This window comes from Stegodyphus dumicola, chromosome 4 (assembly GCF_044657685.1).
Source record: "Stegodyphus dumicola isolate Sdum_Otavi_A_Nest chromosome 4, ASM4465768v1".
Classification (NCBI taxonomy): domain Eukaryota; kingdom Metazoa; phylum Arthropoda; class Arachnida; order Araneae; family Eresidae; genus Stegodyphus; species Stegodyphus dumicola.
In genome coordinates this window covers 154,347,925-154,375,247 of record NC_140771.1, presented here as the reverse complement: position 1 = coordinate 154,375,247, position 27,323 = coordinate 154,347,925, and the positions used below count along the sequence as shown (strand labels likewise).

General features: G+C 30.9%; 1 protein-coding gene across 1 annotated transcript in view; it reads left to right on the top strand.

Moving 5' to 3' along the window:
- Positions 1-27,323, top strand: part of LOC118197938 (eukaryotic initiation factor 4A-I-like) — a 72,440-nt gene that overhangs the window by 41,320 nt on the left and 3,797 nt on the right. The window contains exons 7-9 of the mRNA XM_085815622.1: positions 21,864-22,007; positions 22,572-22,709; positions 25,294-25,463. Of these exons, the coding sequence (XP_085671748.1) occupies positions 21,864-22,007; positions 22,572-22,709; positions 25,294-25,463 (452 nt within the window). The remainder of the gene's footprint in view (positions 1-21,863; positions 22,008-22,571; positions 22,710-25,293; positions 25,464-27,323) is intronic.

Genomic DNA, 27,323 nt, shown 5'->3' with positions numbered 1-27,323 from the left:
ACAACTAGTAAGAATTGTAGAATTTGTGGGATCTGCATTCCATAACAAGCAAAGTGTTGGGCTCCTTATGCTGGACGTGGCAAAAGCCTTTCACCGCGTCTGGCATGAGGGGCTCGTTTCCAAGCTTATCAACTTGGGACTTCCTAGAGAACTCATTCTTCTGATCTTCTCCTTTTTGCAGAACTGCACTTTCTTCGTCGCTCAAGGAAATGAAAAATCCAATTCAAGACCTATCAGATCCAGCATACCACAAGGAAGTATTCTCGGTCCAGTACTATATCTTTTCTACATATCAGATTTTCCTCACCCTGGTTTGGACAATTACTCTCTGTTAGCATGTTATGCCGACGATACGGCGATTGCAATTAAATCCATCCAAGCTAATCATGCAATAGACAAAATGCAAAATTACCTCTATGCCGTAGAAGACTGGTGCACAAATTGGCGCGTAAAAATCAATGCTAGCAAGTCACAACTTTTAATTCTTAGCAAAACTAAGAAAAACATTGCTTTTAAAGATCTCTATCTTTTTCAGGAAGCTGTTCCTCTGGTCACAAAGTCCAAATACTTAGGAATTATTTTGAACCAAAGGCTCACATGGTCTAATCACATTAATAGTGTCAAGAGCAAAGCCATGGGCATAATATGCATATTTCTCCCGGTCACTGGAAAATATTCAAATCTTAGCTTGTGTACCAAAAAACATATATATACCACTTGCATTCAACCGATCCTTTGTTATGCTGCTCCTGCTTGGAACACGGTCACTCAAACTCAACTGCATCAATTACAAGTAGTGCAAAAAAAATTTCTGTGTATTATTACTGATTCACACTATCTTATCCGCAATAAACTTTTACACAGAGACTTAAAACTTGAGACGATTCCAGATTGCATCAGAAGATCTAATGAAAAATTCTTCAACAAAGTTGTGCAATGTGACTTGAAGCGTCAGACCACTTGCAGCTCACACTTTCATGGGAGGAGACGACAACTTTTTCACTTAGATCCTCAATTGGTAGCTGTTTATACTTCCAATGCATCTGATTTTGATTGAAGTTCTTCTGTAGCTTGAGTATTATTCTTGGAGATTGATAAAACTAATGGTGTGAGATTTTTTGCATTGTGATAATATAGCAGTGTTGTAAATAGGTTGCTTAGGTTGTTGTTGAATTGCTGTAGTGTATTGCTGTATTGAATAGTTGTATTTAAATTATGTTGTATAATTGTTTTGTATTGTGTTGTATTTAGCACTACTGATTGAGGTTGTTTAATTGTATTTGAATTTGTCATTGGAACTATTGCTATAGTGTATCTTCTCATATTGTTGTCATTGATTTACATTGTCTTGGGTCCTCCTTGAAAGTTACGATCGCTCGTCACATTTTGCGAACTTGTCCGATTGGATTGCCTTGCTCCTTTTGGTACTTCTCTTCTTCCCCTTATCTCCGTTTTCTTATCTGAGTTTTTCTCCACGTCCGGATTTCTTTATGTCAAGTGCCCTTGGGGTTTAATTCTGGAACCGGCAACATTGCTCTTCGCAATAGCTCAGTAAATCATAGAGTCTAAGTCTAGAGACTTTTAAATTAGTCATAAGAATTTGATACTTATCAAATACGTTAAATGAGTGTAGGCGCTGTTAGTTATTTTGTAAATAGTATATTTGATTGTTGGTTGAACGTGTTAGATATAAGCTTTAATGTAGTATGATGCAAATTTTGAACTAGGGCTGTCTGATATGATAATGCTGTCAAGTTCTATTCTGACTGCTTTGCGAGGCTTTTTGCTATTGTTGTTACTCCTTTAAAGAATTAATTTTATAATTAAATTTTAACTTAAATGCTTTGTGTAAAAATTACTTGATATTATAATTTTTTATATCTAAAATTGAAACCTTTTCGTTATGCACTAACGAGAGAGAAGCCCAACACATCAGGAAACCCAATATTAATGCAATATGTTCTGATGTTTGTGTGTGTCTATAAACTACTTTTATAATTAGAAATTGTTTACAATTAAAAAACATACTGTACAGAATAAGGGAAAACATTTTTTAAATTTTCTACTCTTTTATCTTCACATTCCACTTTTCTCTGGGTTCTAAACAAAAGGCCATGCTTGGTAGGTGCAGGACTCGCTTCTTGGAAAAGTAGGAACAGTAGATATACAGTGTGAGATATCAATGAGGGAAAATTTCTCAGTTTCAAGGGAGAGGGGAATGTGTCAGCCTTTCATTTAGCTGTTAAGTATGTAGTTTGAAGTCATAAATAGAAAAAATCTATGTTTAAAGTATCAAAGAGTGGGGAGTGATCTATAAGCAGTGAAATGGATGCATGGTGCAAAACAGGTAGAGCCACAGGCATGTCCTAATGTCATGCATTTAACCATTAAGACAAAGCTGCTTGAATCTCTCTCCCCGACCATTTGAGTTATTTTATTGAGCTGTTAGGCAGCATTCTTATCAAGGCTGATGCATATTTTAGATCGAAAGTATATGGGATGGATCTAAACAGTGACTTTTTATGCTGTTATTTTTTGTTCAAAATAATGTATGGTGAAACTGAAAAGCAATGAAAAAAAATGTAGTAATGGTATGCAATAATAATTGTAAATAACTTTTGATATTTTTGACATTAAAGTTACTGTTAACATTTTGGGAGATGTGACAATACTAGTTGATCTTTCTGTAGAATTCTTCAATTTTTACCCTATTTTATGATCAATTTTAAAATATCAATTCAGTGTAACAAACTATCAGTAGTGTTTCAGTCTCTTGAAGTTCATTATGGGTTCGACTGTGGTGTGTTTCAACATGTCAACCTAAAATATTTTATCTTGTTTTTAGTTCAATCTCGTTTACCAATTAAATCTTCAATATAAAATTTAAAATAATTAAAATATTAATTTTATTTGTCAGAAACATATTGTAAATAGGTGATGAATTATGAAAGGCATTTAAATCAATTTCAAGTTGTTTTTTTTTTTTTTTTAAATCATGCCGCTTTGCAGTGCAGAAAACATCTTGGAAGCTCTTGGTTTTTCATATTTCAAAGGTGGCAACTCTGATATTCAGTCTTAATACTAGCCAACTAATTTCTAGAACTTTTGAGTCTTCCTAAAAGCACCATGTCAATTAGAATTGTTGTGGACATCACAGTGGAAGTAATGATTCAAATCCTTGTGGATGAGAATGGTAATATGGTAATTATCTCAATTGGACTGATACATTTCTAAGTTAATTTGGCAAACCAAATAATGTGTTGTGAACTGGCTTCTTAATTTAGCTAATGAATACGAAATATTAAAACTTACTTATTTCTGCTTTTTTGTAACATTGTTTAGTATAGATCTTGTCAAATATATGACTTAAGAATGTTATTTCTTAAATATATCGAATGAGTGTAGTGCATTAAGAATTCTGTAGATAATAGTTTTCGGGAAGTGACAAAATAAGACTTCACAGTTTAAGCTATATTGCAGAATGATGCAAGTTATCAACTAGGGCTGTCTAATATGATTATGCTGTGAAGTTCCATTCTGACTGCAATATTTCCATTGCTGATTATTAACATACCGTGGAAATAGTTTATAACTGATTACTCCACGTGAAAGAAAAATTGTGTTTGAAACAGTAATTTTCAACTTTGCTTTGTTGTGAAACATGACTTAACTTTAATGTGAAAACATGTCCGAGATTTGATATATTTTAAAAATTTTGGGTAGTTTATGAAAGGAATTTAATAATTATAAAACTATTAATTAAGCCGCTTAGTGTAAATTTAAGCTGTAACGTATTCTAGCAATGTCCCTTTTTGCGTAGTTTTAAAATTAGACGGCATTTAGTAATGTAAAATTATGTGTATTTTAAGTTAGGGCTGTCTGAAATGATTATGCTGAGAGATTCTTTTCTGGCTGTTTGGGAAAGCTATAACGTAGAATTTTATAAATAATTCTTGATAAAAGAATGAGCTCTTTAAAAAGCTTTGATAACTTCTGTGAAGTGAACATTTTAATAATTTACATAGAAGTTTTAAAAGGTTCATGGGTGTAGTATTAACATTTTGGAAGTGAACCACTAATAAAAGCTCAGGTTTCAGTTATCAGTAGAACATTTTAAAGTAATTTCAAGAGATGGTAATACAATTTTAATATCTTAAACTAGTCTGCCTTAGATGATGTAATGGTTAGTATGTGATGTTGGGTCTTAACATTATTCCAAATAATTTCTAGAAATTGGAATCTTCCTAAAAGCACCACGCCAGTTTAAATTATTGTTGTGGAAGTAAAGTAATTCAAATCCTCGTGGGTATAAAATGGTAAAATGTTTTCATTATCTCAAATGGACTGATCGAATTTTTAAGATAAAATTTGGGGATGTGTTATGAACTGGCGTTTCTTTATTTAAGTAATAATTTGTATTTTGTTTACTACATTTTAAATTAGTAATGCTGATTTTACTAAATATTGAAACTTATTTTTGCTTCTTTGTAACTTTTTAATATAGTCTTTTTCAATTAAGACTCTGGTTAAGAATGTTATTTCTTAAATGTAATGAATGATTGGAATGCCTGAACAATTCTGTAGATAATTTTTGGGAAGTGACAAATTTAAGCTATTGTGCAGAATGATGCAAGTTATGAACTAGGGCTGTCTGATAAGATAATGCTGTACAGTTCCATTCTGACTGCAAGTATTTCTATTGCAAATTTTTAACATACCATGGAAATAGTCTAGAGTTGATTTTTAATTTAAATACTCCATGTAAAAGAAAAAATTGTTTAAAACAACGATTTTCAACTTTTGCTTAGAGGGTTAATGCAAACGCATGTCCAAGATTTGACACATTTCAAACAGCTTTGAGGAGTTTTGATAATTTTATAGCTATTGATCAGACTGCTTGGTCCAAATTTAAGCTGCAACCTATTTTAGCAACTTTCGTTTTTGCATAGTTTTGAGAAAGGTACAGTATAGAATTTTGATATACATTATTCTTGATTTATGAGTTTTGATTTAGTATATTATTTGAGTATTGATATTCTTAATTTAGTATACATTATTCTTGAGTTTTTAAAGATTTGGGAACTGCTATTAAGTTAGCACTGTAGTAATTTACATAGAAGTTTAAAGTTTCACTGGAGTTTCATTTTGGAAAATGAACCAGTAATAACAACTAAATGCTTCATTTATCAGTAGTCTCTTTCTAATATTACATTAGGACATTTATGCTGAATCTTATTGTTCTAAATAATTGAAAGAAATGTTTTCAAGAAACGGTAATAAAATTTTAATATTGTGTATTATAGTATGCTTTAGATGGCTTAATGGTTAGTGTGTGATATTGAGTCTTCCTAAAAGTGCCACATCAGTTACTCATGACACATCAGACTGATACATTCCTAACATTATTTGATAAAACCAGTAGTGTGTTACGAACTGACCTCTCTTAATATAAGTTAGTTATAAGCATTTGTTGTTTATTAAATATATTAACTGAGTGCAGTGCATTGTTAGCTATTTTGTAAATGGTATATTTTAGGGTTGGGAGAACGTGTTAAGAGGCATAAGCTGTACTGCAGTATGATGCAAGTTTTCAACTAGGGCTGTCTGATATGATAATGCTGTCAAGTTCTATTCTGACTGCTTTGAAAGGCTTTTGCTATTGTTGATTCTTGTTACTCCTTTAGGGAATAAATTTTAACTTAATTGTTTTGTCTATAATTTACTAAATATTATAATTTTATATATCTGTATATGGAAAATCGATAGTTTTTTGCTATGCATCTGTTATGCTTTTTGAGCATCTGTAAAAGAGAAGCCCAAGACACCAGGAGACACAACAGTAGTGCCATATGCGCAGCTTTTTGTGTGTCTATAAACAACCGTTATAATTAGAAATTGTTTACTATTAATAAGACAAAATAGCCTGTCGAGGACGTAATAGGAAAGAATTGGAAAATCGGTAATGTTTATTTTGTTCGTGTCATAACTTTTGTATATGTCGTGGAACATGAAGTTAGAATTAAAGTTGCCCCCCCCCACACACACACAAAAAAAAAAAAGAGGCACCTCTTGAAATATTTGAAATAGCATCACACTTTTTTTTGTCTTGTGATTGGTAGAATATTTGAGAAGTTTTGAGCTAAGTACTTTCGGCTATTGAAAATAAACAACTTTCTTATTTTAAAATATAGTAAGAGAATGTTAATTTATATTAGGAATATCAATTTTTTTTTTTTTGTTTTTATAAAAAATTCTTTAAAAAGTCTTCAGAATTTTTTTAAAACACGCTAATATGCAGTGCAGTTCAACGTTAGCAGCTGTTAATCTGGACTGCATTAAATCAAGTATACGGTAATCAGAAACAAAGCAAAAATATTATACGTGATGGTTAAAAATTTGTATGAAATGTATTAGAAAATATGTGTGAAAAGACATAATTCAGCATCAACTCGAAAAATATTATTTGTACCTTCCCAAAAATTTAAATGTGCTATTAAATTGTACTTAAAACTCCAGCTCCAGTGACCAATATCACAAAACATAAGTTCAAGTCCTTATTCATGAGAAATATTAATTGTTATTTGTATCTCATTTGTACTGTTTTTTGAGTGTGAACATGTCTTTATAAGCAGAGTGATGAGTTTGTGTACCGGGCCTCAGAATCTCATTGATGATTGGTTTTACTGACTGCTTATCAGATTGATACTTTTACTCTTCTGATCCTTGATGTGTGTGAGCTAGTGCTGCCTCAAACAATTATACTGCAAGCTTCTTTTTGCTTGTTTGAAAAACTAGTGTAAAATTTTAGTATACATTTGTATCGATAAAAGACTTGATGTTTTAAGAAATTCTGAGAACTGTAATAATTTACATAGCCGTTTTTCAGTTCATGGGTTTACTTTTTAACATTTTGGAAATGAACCACAAATAGAAACCACAGGTTCAACTATCAATAGCCTGTTTGCAATATTTCATTATGACATTTATATTGAATTTTTTATTCCAAATCATTTCGAGGAATAGTAATTTATTTTAATATTATGTACTAAGGCTGGGATGTTACAATGATTAGTCTGTGAAATAGTCTTAAAAATATTCCAAATAATTTCTAGAAATTTGAGTCTTCCTAAAAGCGCCACATCAGTTTGAATTATTGTTGTGGACGTCACAGTGGAAGTAAAGTAATTCAAATCCATGTGGGTGAGACATGGTAAAATGTTGCCATGATCTCAATTGGACTGATATATTTTTAAGATAAAGTCTAGAGATGTGTTAGGAATTGGCCTTTCTTTATTTAAGAAATGGTTGTTACTTAACTTAATGCTTCGTAATTTGTCGGTATGTTTCATGGTCTAGTCCACCTTGGATGGTATAATCTGTTAGTGTGTGATATTGAGTCTTAATGTTATTCCAAATAATTTTTAGAAATTAGTCTTCCTAAAAGCACCACATCAGTTTAAATTATTGTTGTCGACGTCGCAATGGAAGTAAAGTAATTCAAATCCATGTGGGTGAGACATGGTAAAATGTTACCATTATCTCAATTGGACTGATACATTCCTAACTTTATTTGATAAAACCAGTAGTGTGTTGCAAACTGACCTCTCTTGATATAAGTTAGTTATAAGCATTTGATGTTTATTAAATATATTACATGAGTGCAGTGCATTGTTAGCTATTTTGTAAATGGTATGTTTTAGGGTTGGGAAAACGTGTTCACCCTTTGACGAGCGCGATATTATTTTTATTATTTTTTTAACTAAAAACTCTAGAAATTGTATATTATGATCCTAGACACAAATAATATATGAATTTAAAAAAAAATCTATCTTGCCCATTGTTCTGTGGGTGGTGGTCGCACTGTGAAACCACTGCGCGTCTAGGACTTTGAAACTTACTTATGTAGTAGGGGGGGAGCACCATTTTCCACGTGCGTTTTCAATAAATGACGAAATTTACGGATTTAAAAAAAATTAGGTAAGAATTGCATTATATATAACATTTTAATATTATTTTGCAAAGTAAATCGTCAGAAAAAAATTAAAAAATACACATTTATGTAATTTTTCTACAGCAGTGAAAATATAAGTACCTACATAATAAGGACATTTGGATAAATGGATTAAAAAACTCAATAAAATAAGGAAAAAAAAAGAACTCTTTTTTTTTTTTTTTTTTGGGACACTGTGCATGTTTTGTCTCTTTGATACATGCATAGAACCACACTGCACGTTTCGCACATCTTGTTCTATGAGGTTTCTTCCTTGTGCTACAAAATGTACAGTGCATGGATTTAAATTTCACTGGTGTGTGTCCAGCGTTATTTAGTTTCTTTTCATATGGTACATGAAATTTGGGTTTTTTATGTTAAATGGGGGGGCTTGGTTTTTTTGGCTTTGTACGGATCGTTCGTTTTCCATTCATACTTATTTTATTCGTATTTCAACCCAAAATATTCAGAAAATATTTTTAATTTAAATAAAACTTACGCAATTTCTATTTTTAAATATAGCAAAGTATATTTACATTAAATTTAAACCACAGGAAATAATTTATAAAATCACAATACTAGCTTGGGGAGCAAGTGTGTTGATGTCAGAGAAAGGAACTCGAAAAATGGTGGTTTCAGGGCACGACCAACGCGCGTCAAAGGGTTAAGAAGCATAAGCTGTAATGCATGTATGATGGAAGTTTTGAACTAGGGCTGTCTGATATGATAATGCTGTCAAGTTCTATTCTGACTGCTTTGAAAGGCTTGTGCTATTGTTGATTCTTGTTACTCCTTTAGGGAAATAATTTTATAATTAAATTTTAACTTAAAATGTTTTATGTAAATTTTACTAAATATTATAATTTTATATATCTGTATATGGAAAATCGATAGTTTTTTGCTATGCATCTGTTATGCTTTTTGAGCATCCGTAATAGAGAAGCCCAAGACGGCAGGAGACACAACAGTAGTGCCATATGTGCAGCTTTTTGTGTGTCTATAAACAACCGTTATAATTAGAAATTGTTTCCCATTAATAAGACAAAATAGCTTGTAGAGGGCGTAATAGGAAAGAATTGGAAAAGCAGTATTGTTTATTTTGTTCGTGTTGTAATTTTTGTATATGTCGTGGAACATGAAGTTAGAATTAAAGTTGCCCCTCCTCCCGAGAAAAGAAAAAAAAGAGGCTCCTCTGAAGATATTTGAAATAGCATCAAACTTTTTTTTGTCTTGTGATTGGTAGAATATTTGATAAGTTTTGAGCTAAGTACTTTCGGCTATTGAAAATAAAAAACAACTTTCTTTTTTTAAAATATGGTAAGAGGATGTTAATTTATATTAAGAATGTCAATTTTTTGAAAACATGCTAATATGCAGTGCAGTTCAAGGTTAGCAGCTGTTAATCTGGACTGCATTAAAGCAAGTATACGATAATCAGAAACAAAGCGAAAGTATTATATCTGATGATTAAAAATTTGTATGAAGTGTATTAGAAAATATGTGTGAAAAGACATAATTCACCACCAACTTGAAAAATATTATTTGTACCTTCTCAAAAATTTAAATGTGCTATTGAATTGTACTTAAAATTCCAGCTCCGGTGACCAATATCACAAAACATATGTTCAAGTCCTTATTCATGAGAAATATTAATTTTTATTTGTATCTCATTTGTACTGTTTTTTTTTTTTTTTTTTTTAGAGTGAACATGTCTTTATAAGCAGAGTGATGAGTTTGTGTACCGGGCCTCAGAATCTCATTGATGATTGGTTTTACTGACTGCTTATCAGATTGATACTTTTACTGTTTTGATCCTTGATGTGTGTGAGCTAGTGTTGTCTCAAACGATTATACTGCAAGCTTCTTTTTGCCTGTTTGAAAAAACTAGTGTAAAATTTTAGTATACGTTATTATTTATAAGACTTGAAGTTTTAAGAAATTCTGAGAGCTGTTAAGAATTCTGAACTTCAGAGGCTCCTCTGAAGATATTTGAAATAGCATCAAACTTTTTTTTGTCTTGTGATTGGTAGAATATTTGGTAAGTTTGAGCTAAGTACTTTCGGCTATTGAAAATAAAAAAACAACTTTCTTTTTTTAAAATAAGGTAATAATTTACATAGCCGTTTTTCAGTTCGTGGGTTTTACTTTTTAACATTTTGGAAATGCACCACAAATAGAAACCACAGGTTCAGCTATCAATAGCCTGTTTGCAATATTTCATGATGACATTTATATTGAATTTTTTATTCCAAATCATTTCGAGGAATAGTAATTTATTTTAATATTATGTACTAAGGCTGGGATGTTACAATGATTAGTCTGTGAAATAGTCTTAAAAATATTCCAAATAATTTCTAGAAATTTGAGTCTTCCTAAAAGCGCCACATCAGTTTGAATTATTGTTGTGCACGTCGCAGTGGAAGTAAAGTAATTCAAATCCATGTGGGTGAGACATGGTAAAATGTTGCCATGATCTCAATTGGACTGATATATTTTTAAGATAAAGTCTAGAGATGTGTTGTGAATTGGCCTTTCTTTATTTAAGAAATGGTTTTTACTTAATGCTTGATAATTTGTCGGTATGTTTCATGGTCTAGTCCACCTTGGATGGTATAATCTGTTAGTGTGTGATATTGAGTCTTAATGTTATTCCAAATGATTTCTAGAAATTTGAGTCTTCCTAAAAAGCATCACATCAGTTTAAATTATTGTTGTGGACGTTGCAATGGAAGTAAAGTAATTCAAATCCATGTGGGTTAGAAATGGTAAAATGTTGCCATTATCTCAATTGGACTGATACATTCCTAACATTGTTTGATAAAACCAGTCGTGTGTTGCGAACTGACCTCTCTTTATATAAGTTAGTTGTAAGCATTTAATGTATATTAAATACATTAACTGAGTGCAGTGCATTGTTTGCTATTTTGTAAATGGTATATTGTAGGGTTGGGAGAACGTGTTAAGAGGCATAAGCTGTACTGCAGTACGATGCAAGTTTTGAACTAGGGCTGTCTGATGTGATAATGCTGTCAAGTTTTATTCTGACTGCTTTGAAAGGCTTGTGCTATTGTTGATTCTTGTTACTCCTTTAGGGAAATAATTTTATAATTAAATTTTAACTTAAAATGTTTTATGTAAATTTTACTAAATATTATAATTTTATATATCTGTATATGGAAAATCGATAGTTTTTTGCTATGCATCTGTTATGCTTTTTGAGCATCCGTAATAGAGAAGCCCAAGACGGCAGGAGACACAACAGTAGTGCCATATGTGCAGCTTTTTGTGTGTCTATAAACAACCGTTATAATTAGAAATTGTTTCCCATTAATAAGACAAAATAGCTTGTAGAGGGCGTAATAGGAAAGAATTGGAAAAGCAGTATTGTTTATTTTGTTCGTGTTGTAATTTTTGTATATGTCGTGGAACATGAAGTTAGAATTAAAGTTGCCCCTCCTCCCGAGAAAAGAAAAAAAAGAGGCTCCTCTGAAGATATTTGAAATAGCATCAAACTTTTTTTTGTCTTGTGATTGGTAGAATATTTGATAAGTTTTGAGCTAAGTACTTTCGGCTATTGAAAATAAAAAACAACTTTCTTTTTTTTTTAAATATAGTAAGAAGATGTTAATTTATATTAGGAATATCAATTTTTTTTTGTTTTTATAAAAAATTCTTTAAAAAGTCTTCAGAATTTTTTTAAAACACGCTAATATGCAGTGCAGTTCAAGGTTAGCAGCTGTTAATCTGGACTGCATTAAAGCAAGTATACGATAATCAGAAACAAAGCAAAAATATTATATCTGATGGTTAAAAATTTGTATGAAATGTATTAGAAAATATGTGTGAAAAGACATAATTCAGCATCAACTCGAAAAATATTATTTGTACCTTCTCAAAAATTTAAATGTGCTATTAAATTGTACTTAAAACTCCAGCTCCAGTGACCAATATCACAAAACATAAGTTCAAGTCCTTATTCATGAGAAATATTAATTGTTATTTGTATCTCATTTGTACTGTTTTTTGAGAGTGAACAGGTCTTTATAAGCAGAGTGATGAGTTTGTGTACCGGGCCTCAGAATCTCATTTATGATTGGTTTTACTGACTGCTTATCAGATTGATACTTTTACTCTTCTGATCCTTGATGTGTGTGAGCTAGTGTTGTCTCAAACGATTATACTGCAAGCTTCTTTTTGCCTGTTTGAAAAAACTAGTGTAAAATTTTAGTATACATTATTATTTATAAGACTTGAGGTTTTAAGAAATTCTGAGAACTGTAATAATTTTACATAGCCGTTTTTCAGTTCATGGGTTTTACTTTTTAACATTTTGGAAATGCACCACAAATAGAAACCACAGGTTCAGCTATCAATAGCCTGTTTGCAATATTTCATGATGACATTTATATTGAATTTTTTATTCCAAATCATTTCGAGGAATAGTAATTTATTTTAATATTATGTACTAAGGCTGGGATGTTACAATGATTAGTCTGTGAAATAGTCTTAAAAATATTCCAAATAATTTCTAGAAATTTGAGTCTTCCTAAAAGCGCCACATCAGTTTGAATTATTGTTGTGCACGTCGCAGTGGAAGTAAAGTAATTCAAATCCATGTGGGTGAGACATGGTAAAATGTTGCCATGATCTCAATTGGACTGATATATTTTTAAGATAAAGTCTAGAGATGTGTTTTGAATTGGCCTTTCTTTATTTAAGAAATGGTTATTACTTAACTTAATGCTTGATAATTTGTCGGTATGTTTCATGGTCTAGTCCACCTTGGATGGTATAATCTGTTAGTGTGTGATATTGAGTCTTAATGTTATTCCAAATGATTTCTAGAAATTTGAGTCTTCCTAAAAAGCATCACATCAGTTTAAATTATTGTTGTCGACGTCGCAATGGAAGTAAAGTAGTTCAAATCCATGTGGGTGAGAAATGGTAAAATGTTGCCATTATCTCAATTGGACTGATACATTCCTAACATTGTTTGATAAAACCAGTCGTGTGTTGCGAACTGACCTCTCTTTATATAAGTTAGTTGTAAGCATTTAATGTATATTAAATACATTAACTGAGTGCAGTGCATTGTTTGCTATTTTGTAAATGGTATATTTTAGGGTTGGGAGAATGTATTAAGAGGCATAAGCTGTACTGCAGTATGATGCAAGTTTTGAACTAGGGCTGTCTGATATGATAATGCTGTCAAGTTCTATTCTGACTGCTTTGAAAGGCTTTTGCTATTGTTGATTCTTGTTACTCCTTTAGGGAATAAATTTTAACTTAATTGTTTTGTCTATAATTTACTAAATATTATAATTTTATATATCTGTATATGGAAAATCGATATTTTTTTGCTATGCATCTGTTATGCTTTTTGAGCATCCGTAAAAGAGAAGCCCAAGACACCAGGAGACACAACAGTAGTGCCATATGCGTAGCTTTTTGTGTGTCTATAAACAAACGTTATAATTAGAAATTGTTTACCATTAATAAGACAAAATAGCCTGTAGAGGGCATAATAGGAAAGAATTGGAAAATCAGTAATGTTTATTTTGTTCGTGTCATAACTTTTGTATATGTCGTGGAACATGAAGTTAGAATTAAAGTTGCCCCCCCACACACACACACACAAAAAAAAAGAGGCACCTCTTGAAATATTTGAAATAGCATCACACTTTTTTTTGTCTTGTGATTGGTAGAATATTTGAGAAGTTTTGAGCTAAGTACTTTCGGCTATTGAAAATAAACAACTTTCTTATTTTAAAATATAGTAAGAGAATGTTAATTTATATTAGGAATATCAATTTTTTTTTTGTTTTTATAAAAAATTCTTTAAAAAGTCTTCAGAATTTTTTTAAAACACGCTAATATGCAGTGCAGTTCAAGGTTAGCAGCTGTTAATCTGGACTGCATTAAATCAAGTATACGGTAATCAGAAACAAAGCAAAAATATTATACGTGATGGTTAAAAATTTGTATGAAATGTATTAGAAAATATGTGTGAAAAGACATAATTCAGCATCAACTCGAAAAATATTATTTGTACCTTCTCAAAAATTTAAATGTGCTATTAAATTGTACTTAAAACTCCAGCTCCAGTGACCAATATCACAAAACATAAGTTCAAGTCCTTATTCATGAGAAATATTAATTGTTATTTGTATCTCATTTGTACTGTTTTTTGAGAGTGAACATGTCTTTATAAGCAGAGTGATGAGTTTGTGTACCGGGCCTCAGAATCTCATTGATGATTGGTTTTACTGACTGCTTATCAGATTGATGTGTGAGAGCTAGTGTTGTCTCAAACGATTATACTGCAAGCTTCTTTTTTCCTGTTTGAAAAAACTAGAGTAAAATTTTAGTATACATTATTATTTATAAGACTTGAGGTTTTAAGAAATTCTGAGAACTGTAATAATTTACATAGCCGTTTTTCAGTTCATGGGTTTTACTTTTTAACATTTTGGAAATGAACCACAAATAGAAACCACAGGTTCAACTATCAATAGCCTGTTTGCAATATTTCATTATGACATTTATATTGAATTTTTTATTCCAAATCATTTCGAGGAATAGTAATTTATTTTAATATTATGTACTAAGGCTGGGATGTTACAATGATTAGTCTGTGAAATAGTCTTAAAAATATTCCAAATAATTTCTAGAAATTTGAGTCTTCCTAAAAGCGCCACATCAGTTTGAATTATTGTTGTGCACGTCACAGTGGAAGTAAAGTAATTCAAATCCATGTGGGTGAGACATGGTAAAATGTTGCCATGATCTCAATTGGACTGATATATTTTTAAGATAAAGTCTAGAGATGTGTTGTGAATTGGCCTTTCTTTATTTAAGAAATGGTTTTTACTTAATGCTTGATAATTTGTCGGTATGTTTCATGGTCTAGTCCACCTTGGATGGTATAATCTGTTAGTGTGTGATATTGAGTCTTAATGTTATTCCAAATGATTTCTAGAAATTTGAGTCTTCCTAAAAAGCATCACATCAGTTTAAATTATTGTTGTGGACGTTGCAATGGAAGTAAAGTAATTCAAATCCATGTGGGTTAGAAATGGTAAAATGTTGCCATTATCTCAATTGGACTGATACATTCCTAACATTGTTTGATAAAACCAGTCGTGTGTTGCGAACTGACCTCTCTTTATATAAGTTAGTTGTAAGCATTTAATGTATATTAAATACATTAACTGAGTGCAGTGCATTGTTTGCTATTTTGTAAATGGTATATTGTAGGGTTGGGAGAACGTGTTAAGAGGCATAAGCTGTACTGCAGTATGATGCAAGTTTTGAACTAGGGCTGTCTGATATGATAATGCTGTCAAGTTCTATTCTGACTGCTTTGAAAGGCTTTTGCTATTGTTGATTCATGTTACTCCTCTAGGGAATTAATTTTATAATTAAATTTTAACTTAAATGTTATGTGTAAAATTTACTACATATTATAATTTTATATATCTGTATATGGAATATCGACACTTTTTTGCTATGCATCTGTTATGCTTTTTGGCACCTGGAAAAGAGAAGCCCAAGACGGCAGGAGACACAACAGTAGTGCCATATGCACTGCTTTTTGTGTGTCTGTAAACAACCTGTATAATTAGAAATTGTTTAAAATTAATAAAACAAAAATGCCTGTCGAGGGCGTAATAGGAAACAACTGGAAAATTGGTATTGTTTATTTTGTTCGTGGTGTGACTTTTGTGGGAAACCTCCTGGTATATGTCGTGGAACATGAAGTTAGGATTAAAGTTATCCCTCCCCCCAAAAAAGGCTCATCTGAAAATATTTGAAATAGCATTAAACTTTTTTTTTTCCCTTGTCATTGGTAGAATATTTGAGAAGTTTTAAGCTAAGTACTTTTGGCTACTGAAAATAAAAAACAACTTTCTTATTTTAAAATATTGTAAGAGAATGTTAATTTATATTAGGAATATCAATTTTTGGTTTTTATAAAAAAATTCTTTAAAAGGTCGTGAGAATTTCTTGAAATCACGCTAATATGCAGAGGAGTTCAAAGTTAGCCGTTATTAATCTGGACTACATTAAATCAAGTTTAGGTAATCAGAAACATAGCAAACATATTATATCTGATGATGATGATCCACTGACCAATATCAAAAAACATATATTCAAGGGCTTATTCGTGAGAAATATTAATTGTTATTTGTATCTCATTTGAGAGTAAACATGGCTTTATAAGGAGAGTCATGAGTTTGTGTACCAGGCCTCAGAATCTCATTGATGATTGATTTTACTGACTGCTGATACTTTTACTCTTCTGATCCTTGATGTGTGTGGGCTAGTGGTGCCTCAAACGAATATACTGCAAGCTTCTTTTTACCTGTTTGAAAAAACTGCAGCGTAAAATTTTAGTATACGTTATTTTTGTAAAAGACTTGAGGTTTTAAGAAATTCTAAGAACTGTAATAATTTACATAGCTGTTTTTCAGTTCATGGGTCTACTTTTTAACATTTTGGAAATGAACCACTAATAAAAACCACAGCTTCAACTATCAATAGTCTATTTGGAATATTTTATGACATTTATATTGAATTTTTTATTCCAAATAATTTATGGAACTTTTAAAATAATTTCAAGAAACATTAATTTATTTTAATGTTATGTACTAAGCCTTGGATGTTACAGTGATTCTGTGAAATTGAGTCTTAAAAATATTCAAAATAATTTGAGAATAATAGAAATTTGAGTCTTCCTAAAAGCACCACATAAGTTTAAATTATTGTTGTGGACGTTGCAGTGAAGTAAAGTAGTTAAAATCCATGTGGGTGAGAAATGGTTAAATGTTTTCATTATCTCAGTTGGACTGATACATTTTTAAGGTAAAGTTGGGGGGGACGTATTGTAAACTGGCCTTTCTTTATGTAAGTAATGATTGGTATTTAACTTAATAAATTGGCAGTGTATGTCATGTTCCAGTCCACCTTGGATGATGTAATATGTTAGTTTGTGATATTGGGTCTTAATGTTATTCTAAATAATTTTTAGGAATTTTATACTTCCTAAAAGTACCTCATCAGTTTTATAATGTGTTAGTGCATGATATGGTATAATGTGTTTAGATCATGTGTTAGTTTGTGATAATGGGTCTTAACATTTTTCCAAATAATTTTTAGGAATTTGAGTCTTCCTAAAAGCACCACATCAGTTGGATAATGTGTTAGTTTTTTATATAGGGTCTTAACATTTTTCCAAATAATTTTTAGGAATTTGAGTCTTCCTAAAAGCACCACATCAGTTGTATAATGTGTTAGTTTTTTATATAGGGTCTTAACATTATTTCAAATAATTTTTAGGGATTTGAGTCTTCCTAAAAGCACCACATCAGTTTAAATTATTGTTGTGGACGTCGCTGTGGAAGTAAAGTAAATCAAATCCATGTGGATAAGATATGGTAAAATGTTGCCATAATCTTAATTGGACTGGTACATTCCTAAGGTAATTTGATAAAACCAGCAGTGTGTTGTGAACTAGCCTCACTTGATATAAGTAATGATTAGTACTTTAGAGACTTTTAAATTAGACATAAGAGTTTGATACTTATCAAATACATATTAAATGAGTGCAGTGTGCCGTTAACTATTTTGTAAATAGTATATTTTATTGTTGGGTGAATGTGTTACAGACATAAGCTTTAATGCAGTATGATGCAAGTTTTGAACTAGTGCTGTTTGATATGAAAATGTCTGCCAAGTGCATAATTGGAAAAAATTGGAAAATTATTGTTTTTTGTTCACTCTGACTTTTTTGTGCAAGGCTTGTAGTATATGTTGTGAAACATGAAGTGAGAATTACACTTACACCCCTCTCACAAAAAAGGCTATAATTAAATTATTTGAACTAGCATTAAATTTTTTTCTTGTGATTGGTAGAATATTTGGGAAGTTTTGAGTTATTTTCTGCTACTGAAAACAGAAAACCAGTTCAAAACATAGCAAAAATATTATATCTAATGTATCAAAACATAGCAAAAATATTATATCTAATGTTTCAAATTTTGTATGAAAGAACAGTTGGAACCAAATTTCATAGAAAATTAGATTTTTCTTAGAAAATAAATGTGAAAAGACATAATTCAACACCAACTCGGTTCACCAATTCCACTGCCAAATGTTTTGGCAGTGGAATTGCTGTGAGACATAAAAGGTGCATCTGTGATCTAGCCAGTATAGATTTAAATTCTGAAAAGCAAATTAAATTTGCCAACTTTTCTTTTTCTGTATATAATTTATCACAGTGAAGTAAACAGGTACTCATTTGAAACATTAGATATAATATTTTTGCTATAATTTATCACAGTGAAGTAAACAGGTACTCAAACCCTTATTGATGAGAATGGGTGTATTTTTGCACAGATTAGCTTTCTAAGGAATAATATTCGGAATGGCTTAAATTAACAAAGTAATCGAAGAGTCACATTCCCCCCCCCCAATACATTATACAGTACGGAGGTTGTCCCCTTTCTCCGCAAAATCTCTAATCTTGAAGCTGCGGAATTTTTTTTCGGGGGGGAGGTCGCTGTCAGATCTGGATTGAATAGGAATAAAAGTTGTGCGGTCTACCCAACCCAAGCAAAGAATGATTCTATTCTGGAAATTTAACGCAGTCTGTTCAAAATTAGAATAAAAAACACCCCAGATTAGTCTCTTTTCCCTTATTTAGTTCTTTATTCTCCGAATGCCGGCAGCTGTTAAGAATTATGCCGCACATATTGCGCAATAACATTTGCGGTATTTTGCAGAGATACTTAATTTTGATGTTCAGTCTGATATTTATTTATGAACACTTTAAAGAGTTTTACTGTGCTTTCTAAGCAGAATATTTCTCAGTTCCGTTGGTTTTATTTTTATATGATGCACATATCGAAATGTCAAAATCATTTATTTAGCCATGAAATCGAAAGAACAACTACAATCTCCCCCCTTCTCTTTTTCCAGTTACGCTCGACTATACGGAATATTCGACAATTTCCGAGTATGCGGGTTAGTTAAGCTTTTACTGTTTAAGGATGACTGCATGACGCAATTTCCCTTCTCGTGATTTCAGAAATGTTCCTCTTTTTTACTTAAATTACTTTGCTTGGAATATACGTTAAGGGAAAACTGTTATGTGATGAAAATTTAGAAAATGTTCAGAATTTTGATTTAAGTTAAATTATTTCAATATTAATATGAGTGAATACTTTTGATGATTGCATGTATAGGTCACAGATTTTTTTTTCTCTGCTAACGTAAACAAAAGCCAATTTTACAAAGAAAAATTATCGTTAAAGATATACAGTCAAAAGTCGTTAATCCGGACTCATCGGGACTTCGGCGATTCCGGATTACAGATCATCAGTTTAAATCTGGTAAAAATGGCATGCAGAAATTATAAAAGTAAAAATATGAAACCGTAATTTACGAAATAAAGAACAATTATGATGTAAAGGGTATCAAAATTTACAAAAAAAAAAGCTTAATATTTATTTGTTTACTTTATTAAACATTTCTTTCAATGTAAGTTGTATCAGTTGCTTCGTTTTTTATGTGATAATACGTTCTCTTTAATTCTATAAAAAGACATAATTTCTTGTTCAGTTACAAAGTTCCGCTGTTCAAGTCCTATAAATGCTGTGTCGAGAATACCGACTAATTTGTCAATCGAAATTTTTTCGTTTTCAATAACCTATGTCACTTTCTTCGCTATCGGAAGCGAATTATAATGACGTGGCATTTGATTTAAATCATATCAAAGACGGAGTACATCGAGATGAAATACTACATTGAGTAAGCAATTATAAGCCAAATAAAATAAAAACATCTGCCCTTAAGATAAGGATAGTGCTGACAAATCAACTTCCAATTCATTGCAAGCCCTCGCTGCGTTAAAGATAAACAAAGTTTAGATAAACAAAGAATATGCCTTTATCCATTTTTTGTTTAATGGACTCTGAAAGATACTTTCGCTTCGTATATCCTTTACATATTAGTAAATATATATCGGAAATTCTATTTGACATAATCGAAAGTTCAAGCTTACTTTTATAAAATTGCTCTAACAGTCTGCAAAAAATAATAATCCGGATCCAACTCGAAGATTAAGGAACAACGCAATCTGCAACATTAACTGAAATAGATAGATAATTTTAGCTTAGCTTATCCCGTCCGTTATACATTAAACGCGCATTCGTAAACGTATTTTGCGCACGCAAATTCGCAGCGGTAAAGGTCTTACGCGCATGCGTCAACGCGACGCATGCGCAGAAAGTTTGTAGCTTTTGAGGTCCGGATTATGGGTGTCCGAATTAATAACTTTTGACTGTACCTCCTTTGCCTGATGATAGCCCAATGTAATATTCGTTAGTGTTAAATGATGAAACGCAACTAATGTATCTCTGATTTTCTTTTTTTATTATAATGACAAAGTTATTGGGGAAAAAAGCAGATTTAAAGCTCTGTTATGTTATGTAAAGCTTTATTATTGCTGTTAAGTTCATCTCAAAATCTAATTGTATTGAATCTCATTCTAATCATTTAATAAAAATAGATATTATTAATGAATTTACTATTATTTCATTAAATTAGTCATTACCATTATTTTGTTAATGAAATTATGTTATTGAAAATCGCATTCCAACCTACAGACTTCCAAAGCTAGTTCATATTTATTATATTTTGTAAAATTTTGTTTTCATTTCGAAAATATGCGAATATAAAAAGTGTGAAAACAAAGTTCTAAAATTCACAAATTAGTGCCGAGATTGATCAGAAATAGTAAATGAAATATAAACATTGCATACGACATGTTCTAAATAGAACTTCATTTAAATGAAAGCAAAATAATCATCGAAAAAATCGCAAATCTAGCAACCCATCTATTATGGAACAGTGTCCGACAAACATGTAAATTTTGCTGCAGCAAAATTGGAGGGGAGTAACGACTTTTTTCATTAGGAAAATGTCAGAGGGGTTAAAAGTTATTTTGGATCGTGCCTTTCTGAAGGCTATATTGTGATAATTTCGGCCTGGTTTTAGAAGGTTAAGCATGTGCAAGAAATAGACATAAGTATAATAAATAACTAATACAATTCAGGCTTAATTCTCTCATTGCGCAATAGAAGCAAGATAAAATTTAACGGAACAACTTGTTGTTTACCGCCAAGCTCATGATGCATAGCCAAATATGTATAGTGAAGGAAATTTGATGATAGTATGTTTTAAGTTTCTGTAGATTTTGAAATAAATGTTCTAAATTACTAAATTAAAAAAGGGTTAAAAAAGTATGACTTCAAGAAGTTACTTTATGGGAGGAAATGCACTTGGTATAGTATCAGTAAAAAATAGATTTTACAGTTAGATCACTGGAAATATTAATTATCTAACTTCATTTAGTGCTGATATAAGTATTTAATTTGTATATTAGGTATGAAACTTTTTTTTCTATCTTCCCTGACCTCTGTAGCTTCAAAATTTTGTTTGTTGTGTTTAACTGTTGATTTGAAGATTAAGATTTTTTCATGTACTTCATATTGTATTAATTTTTTCTCTCTTTTTATGTATGTTTGTAATATTCTACTAGTTTTTCATTCTAAATCTTGAACATGGATATTAACAGTTGATTATTTCTGCAATATCCTTGTATATAAAGACATTACAGAAAAAATTGATAAGTAAATTTTGATATGCAGATGTCAGATTATGAATAATTAATTATATGTTTATGTAACTATGGGTTAAAAAATAAGTATGTTAATTTTAAGTTATGGAGATCCATTTTTAGGCACTGGAAATAAAATTTTATATTTTCTTAGTCTGGTAAGCATGTATTAATTTTCTTAATTTGTTTTAGGTTATCTTATTATCAGCTACAATGCCAGCTGATGTTCTGGATGTTACAAAACAGTTTATGCGAGATCCAGTTCGTATTTTAGTCAAGAAAGAAGAGCTTACTTTAGAGGGTATCAAGCAATTTTATATTGCAGTAGATAGAGAGGTAAATATTTTTTAAAAAATTAATATTTTCTGATATTGTAATCTGAATGACACTCAAGAAGACTTCGTTTGGAAATATATAGAAATCAATTTTTTAAATATTAGTATATGTTAAAAAAATTCAAGATATTGTGTTATGTATGCTTTAGTACTATCTAAATTCAAGCTTATGGTTTTAGATCAGTGGTCTCAAACTGGTGGCATGCAGCCACATTTTTAATATATTTTTATTTTACATATTTATTAAGATAATATGTAAATAAAAATTCTAACTTAAATTTGCAATTTCCCCCTTATTGTCCCCAAATTAGTAACTGCTCCTAATAAATCTTTCTAAACTGCATCAATTCCAATTTAATTTACATCATACAGTTTTTACATAATGCTGGTGACATTTTATAAATTGAATAAAATGCAAGCAATAAAGAGGTATTTAACCGACTTGCAACTGATGGTTGAGACCACTTCAAACTAGACCTGTTACCTTCTTTGTTAGTAGTTCTCATTTTCAGTTTTTCATTATATTATTGAAAGTTACATTAATGCTTCCCTTTAAATTATGCAGGAATGGAAGCTTGACACACTTTGTGACTTATATGAAACTCTCACAATTACTCAGGCTGTTATTTTCTGTAATACTAGAAGGAAAGTTGACTGGTTGACTGATAAAATGCGTAGCAAGGATTTTACTGTGTCTGCTTTAGTAAGTATATCAAAAGATTTAATAATTAATATAATGTAATTAGGGAAGAATATTGAAACATTTACTTAATTGCTTAGGAGGAAACTGAAATGCTGTCAGTTTTTCTTGAAGTGCTCATTCAAAATGTATTAAGATATTGCCACAAAAAATACTTTGTCAGTTGCATGCAGTGTTAATTTTACTATCCCAAGGGAAGGTTTAATGGTGGAGTTTTATAAAACATTTTGCAGATATATTGAAAAGTAAAATTCTTTTTTTAGTAGCATGTTTCAGTGCTTACTGTTATATTAATGTTTTCATAAAAAGTACTTATTTTTATTGTTTGAAATACCATCATTTCTGTATTGTTTAACTTTCATACCATAATCATAAATTGCAATATTTTTTCTGAAATGGAAAGTAAGCAGACCAAGTGATAAAATACAGGTGCAGTGTTAAAATGAAAAACATACGCAGGAGTCTGGTTTTATTAACCCGGGAGCACGCCGCCTTGGGTCCAAAAGACCTAGCTCGCGCTTTTTGAAGAAAAACTGTTACTCTTCAGGTTAAAGTGCTACATTTATGACAAAATTTGATGCTCAAACTTAAAAAAAATATGCAAACTATAAAAATTAATTTTAATTTCCATAATATTTTTTATGAAATAAAATATTTTAAAGGAATAAAAAAATTAAATTTATTAGGAATTCATTATATTATTATTCAGAAATTATAAATTATTATTAAAATTGAGGTTTATCAGGAATATACTGCTTGAAAGAACTTCCACGGAAAGCTTCAAATTTGTTATATGGCAGTTATTCACAAAAATCTTCAAAAAATCTCTTATAGGTGAAAGTTTATCTGATTCTTTATTGACGACGCAAGTTCCTATGTCATCAAAATGCAAACATCTTTATAAAAAAAAAGAAAGCGCTTGTAGGACATAGTTTTGTCGACAAATTTCCAAGCCGGCTCCATCTGTTTCCCACAGATCCCACACAGTTACATGAGATGACTTATGTCACAAAAATAAAGCATGAATTTCAATTGTGTTGTGTGACGAGCATTTCTCTCTCTCTTTTACTTTTTTAACTGACAACTTTCAGCAACATTTGTTAACTTAGTAAAAGTTCCCACGATTCATTTGGAGTCTACATATATTTTGCCTTACCGATGTTTCCGGACAATTTAGTAATATTACGCGTAGGAGTTCTAACATCAGGTTTAGGTTTTTTATCTTTTTCAATAAAGCAATAAATGTTATTCTCATTTTTGTTTTCAGAATGCATCTCGATTTCTGAGTCAGTATCATGAGAACTAAAAAATTCATTATAACCTACATCATCACTTTCTTCAATGAAGTCTTCAACAGTTGATACATCAAATAATTTTTGCAAACATATTTCTTCGTTATAGGATAAATTGTGCAACATTTATTTATTTATGTTTGCAGTTTTCCGTGCTACCACAAATGAAACTACGCTACAGCAATACAAATAGGTGTGCTAGGTGTGAAAGACCAATCCGATTAAAACGAAACTTCGGAAACATAAGAGGGTGGCCTTCGAGGAGACTACACTGAACCACAACCACTTGGGGAAAATTGGTACCTTTTCAGAAAGGTTTCTTGAGTCAGGTGGGTCCGTTAGACCCAGCGCGCGAGATCGCGCATTAAATATGAAGAGGGAGATTAATGCTGCCAAAAAGTATTTTTGTTTTGGATGCCGAAATTTATTCATTTGGATTGTATATAGAAATAAGCAGTTCTAAAATTTTCATTCAGATTTTTTATATACCTTGGAAGACAGTATTAAGACCTTTAATACTTATTAATTCTGTTTAAAGGATATAAAATTTAAAATTAATTTTCAATTTTTGAATGCGTGTATTAAGATTGCTTATTGTTTTTATATGCTGCTCCAAATTCTTACTATAATATTTTGCTACATCTTCTGTGTATATAAAAATTGCTGCTTCAGGAATAGTTTCGTAAGTAGAAGTAAGTTTTTCGTATTCCACAGTCACATGTATGAAATTAGTTAATTTGTATGGTCACTGTCTTTGCAAAGTTTTTTATTATTATTATTATTATTATTATTTTTTTTTTCTGTATTTTAAGTGGTTTGGCCAATTTATCTAAATATGTTTATATAAGAGTATTCATTTAATGGCCCTATATAAAGTAAGATCATAATAGTTTTATTATTTCACATATTGGTGAGGAGGTGAACATTACTTTACTTAATAAGAAAAGTGAAATTCAAAAAGTTGTATATACTTTTGGTAATTATTAAATGTAACCATATCGTATATTTTTATGTAATTGGTATCATTTGAAAGTTGTAAAATCATTCTGTCAGCATGCTTTAGACACATTGAGTCACAGTCAGCATAAGTTTAGAATTATGCTATAGATTCATGGCTTGGTAAAGTTAGATTAGCAAAATGTAATGGTATTTTGTTTATGATACTAACTGTACATGTACATTAAATAATTTCAAAATTTGCTTTATTGATGTTATCATTAAAGGTACTTTTACTCTTTTATAACACTGTTTTTGTCATAGAATGTATTTCTTATTTTAAATATTTTTATACATAGCATGGAGATATGGATCAAAAGGAAAGAGATATTATCATGCGCGAATTTAGGTCTGGATCTAGTCGTGTTTTGATAACTACTGATATATTAGCCCGAGGTATTGATGTTCAACAAGTATCTTTGGTTATTAATTATGATCTTCCAACTAACAGAGAAAATTACATTCACAGGTAAGTTAACATGTAATTCTAAATATATTTAGCTGTAAATTACCATCATACTTTTAACAGCATAAAGTTAAAATATATCTGCACTTAAATTCAGAGGGCTGGATCATCAGGTAAAGTTTGAATATATGTAATACAGTCAAAAGTCGTTAATCCGGACTCGTCAGTTTAAATCTGGTAAGATGGCATGCAGAAATTATAAAAATAAAAATATGAAACCGTAATTTATGAAATAAAGAACAATTTTTACAAAAAGAAAAAGCTTAATATTTATTTGTTTACTTTATTAAACATTTCTTTCAATGTAAGTTGCTTAAATTGCTTCGTTTTATGAGATAATACTTTCTCTTTAATTCTATTAAACAGACATAACTTCTTGTTTAGTAACAAAGTTCCGCTGTTCAAGTCCTATAATTGCTGAGTTGAAAATACTGACTAATTTATCAATCAAAATTTTCTTCGTTTTCAATAACCTCTGTGTCACTTTCTTCACTATCAAAAGAGAATTATAATGACAAGAAACTTGATTTAAATCATATCAAAGACGGAGTACATTGAGATGAAATACTCATACCTGCCAACTTTTACGAATTTTTCCTAATTTTTACGAAAATGCGTTTGTCTTTACGATTTTACGATCGTAATCCATTTTTTATGATTTTATTCCTTTTTCGAGTGTTTTTAGTGATTTTTGGTCGAAATTTTAGAATTTTTTGCCAATTCAGCGATTTTCGTCAGTTGCATCGTGTTTTACCGCCAACTACCGACTACTTCGAATCCAGTAACCTGCGGTTTCTCCTAACTCGCCGCTTACCAGCTAATCGAATACGCTGAACTTGTTTCTCCCGCTCCTTTCTTCGTGGGCGCCAGATTATTTTTTTCGCGTTCGCTTCAGCAGCAAGGGAATTACTCAGCTCGAACTGAGCGAGCGTGGATTGTCGCATTCTGTTTTGTTTTTTTGTTTGCACGTGCTACGAATTTTCTTAATACGTCGTTTTTACAAAATGAGTTCAAGAAATCCGTATTCTCAATAGTTTCGGCCTGCCTACAAAGCCGAATTTCCAACAATTAAAGAATCCTTCAAAGGAAATAACTATGCATTGTTGCAACGTGTGCGCCTTCATAATAAGTCACGGTGGAAGAATCGACATTGTGAAGCATGTTAAGTCTAAAAATCATGAAGTTAATGCTTCGACAACGTCAAAGAAAGTGGATGATTTTTTTTTCAAATTCGGCTATGCATTCGGATGCCAATGTCATTTTGGCAGAGTGTTTGTTTACTGCATTCGTCATCGAACACAGCATGCCGCTAAGCGCTGCCGATCATGCCGGTCAACTTTTCAGATGGATGTTTCATCTTTTGAAAAGATTCGTTTTTTTTTTTTTTTTTTTTTTTTTTTTTTTGTTGATAAATTTCTATTTTTGTTAACAATTAAAGAAAATGAATGCCATAATGATGCTTTAGATGAACTACAGAACCAATTTTCTGCTGCACAGTTTGAAGACTTTGCCAGTTCTGGAGAAGATAGACTTGATGTCCTCATGGGTGCCTTAAAAAGAATAAAAAGAGTTCATGGAGCACCAAAATATGATAGACTAGCAAGAGTTTTTATGTGCTATTCTCGTAATTCCACACAGTAATGCTGAGTGCGAGAGAGTCTTCAGTGTTGTAAAGAAAAACAAAACTATGTTTCGTTCTTCAATTTCACCAAAAACTCTAGAAAACATTTTAATTGCTAAATGTTATGAGGAAACTAATTGTTATGACAGGAATTTTCTAAAGAATTTTTGGCTAAAGCCAAAAAATGCACTCTAAATTCATTGCAATAATTTTTTTGTGTAACATTAAGTTCTTGTTTTATG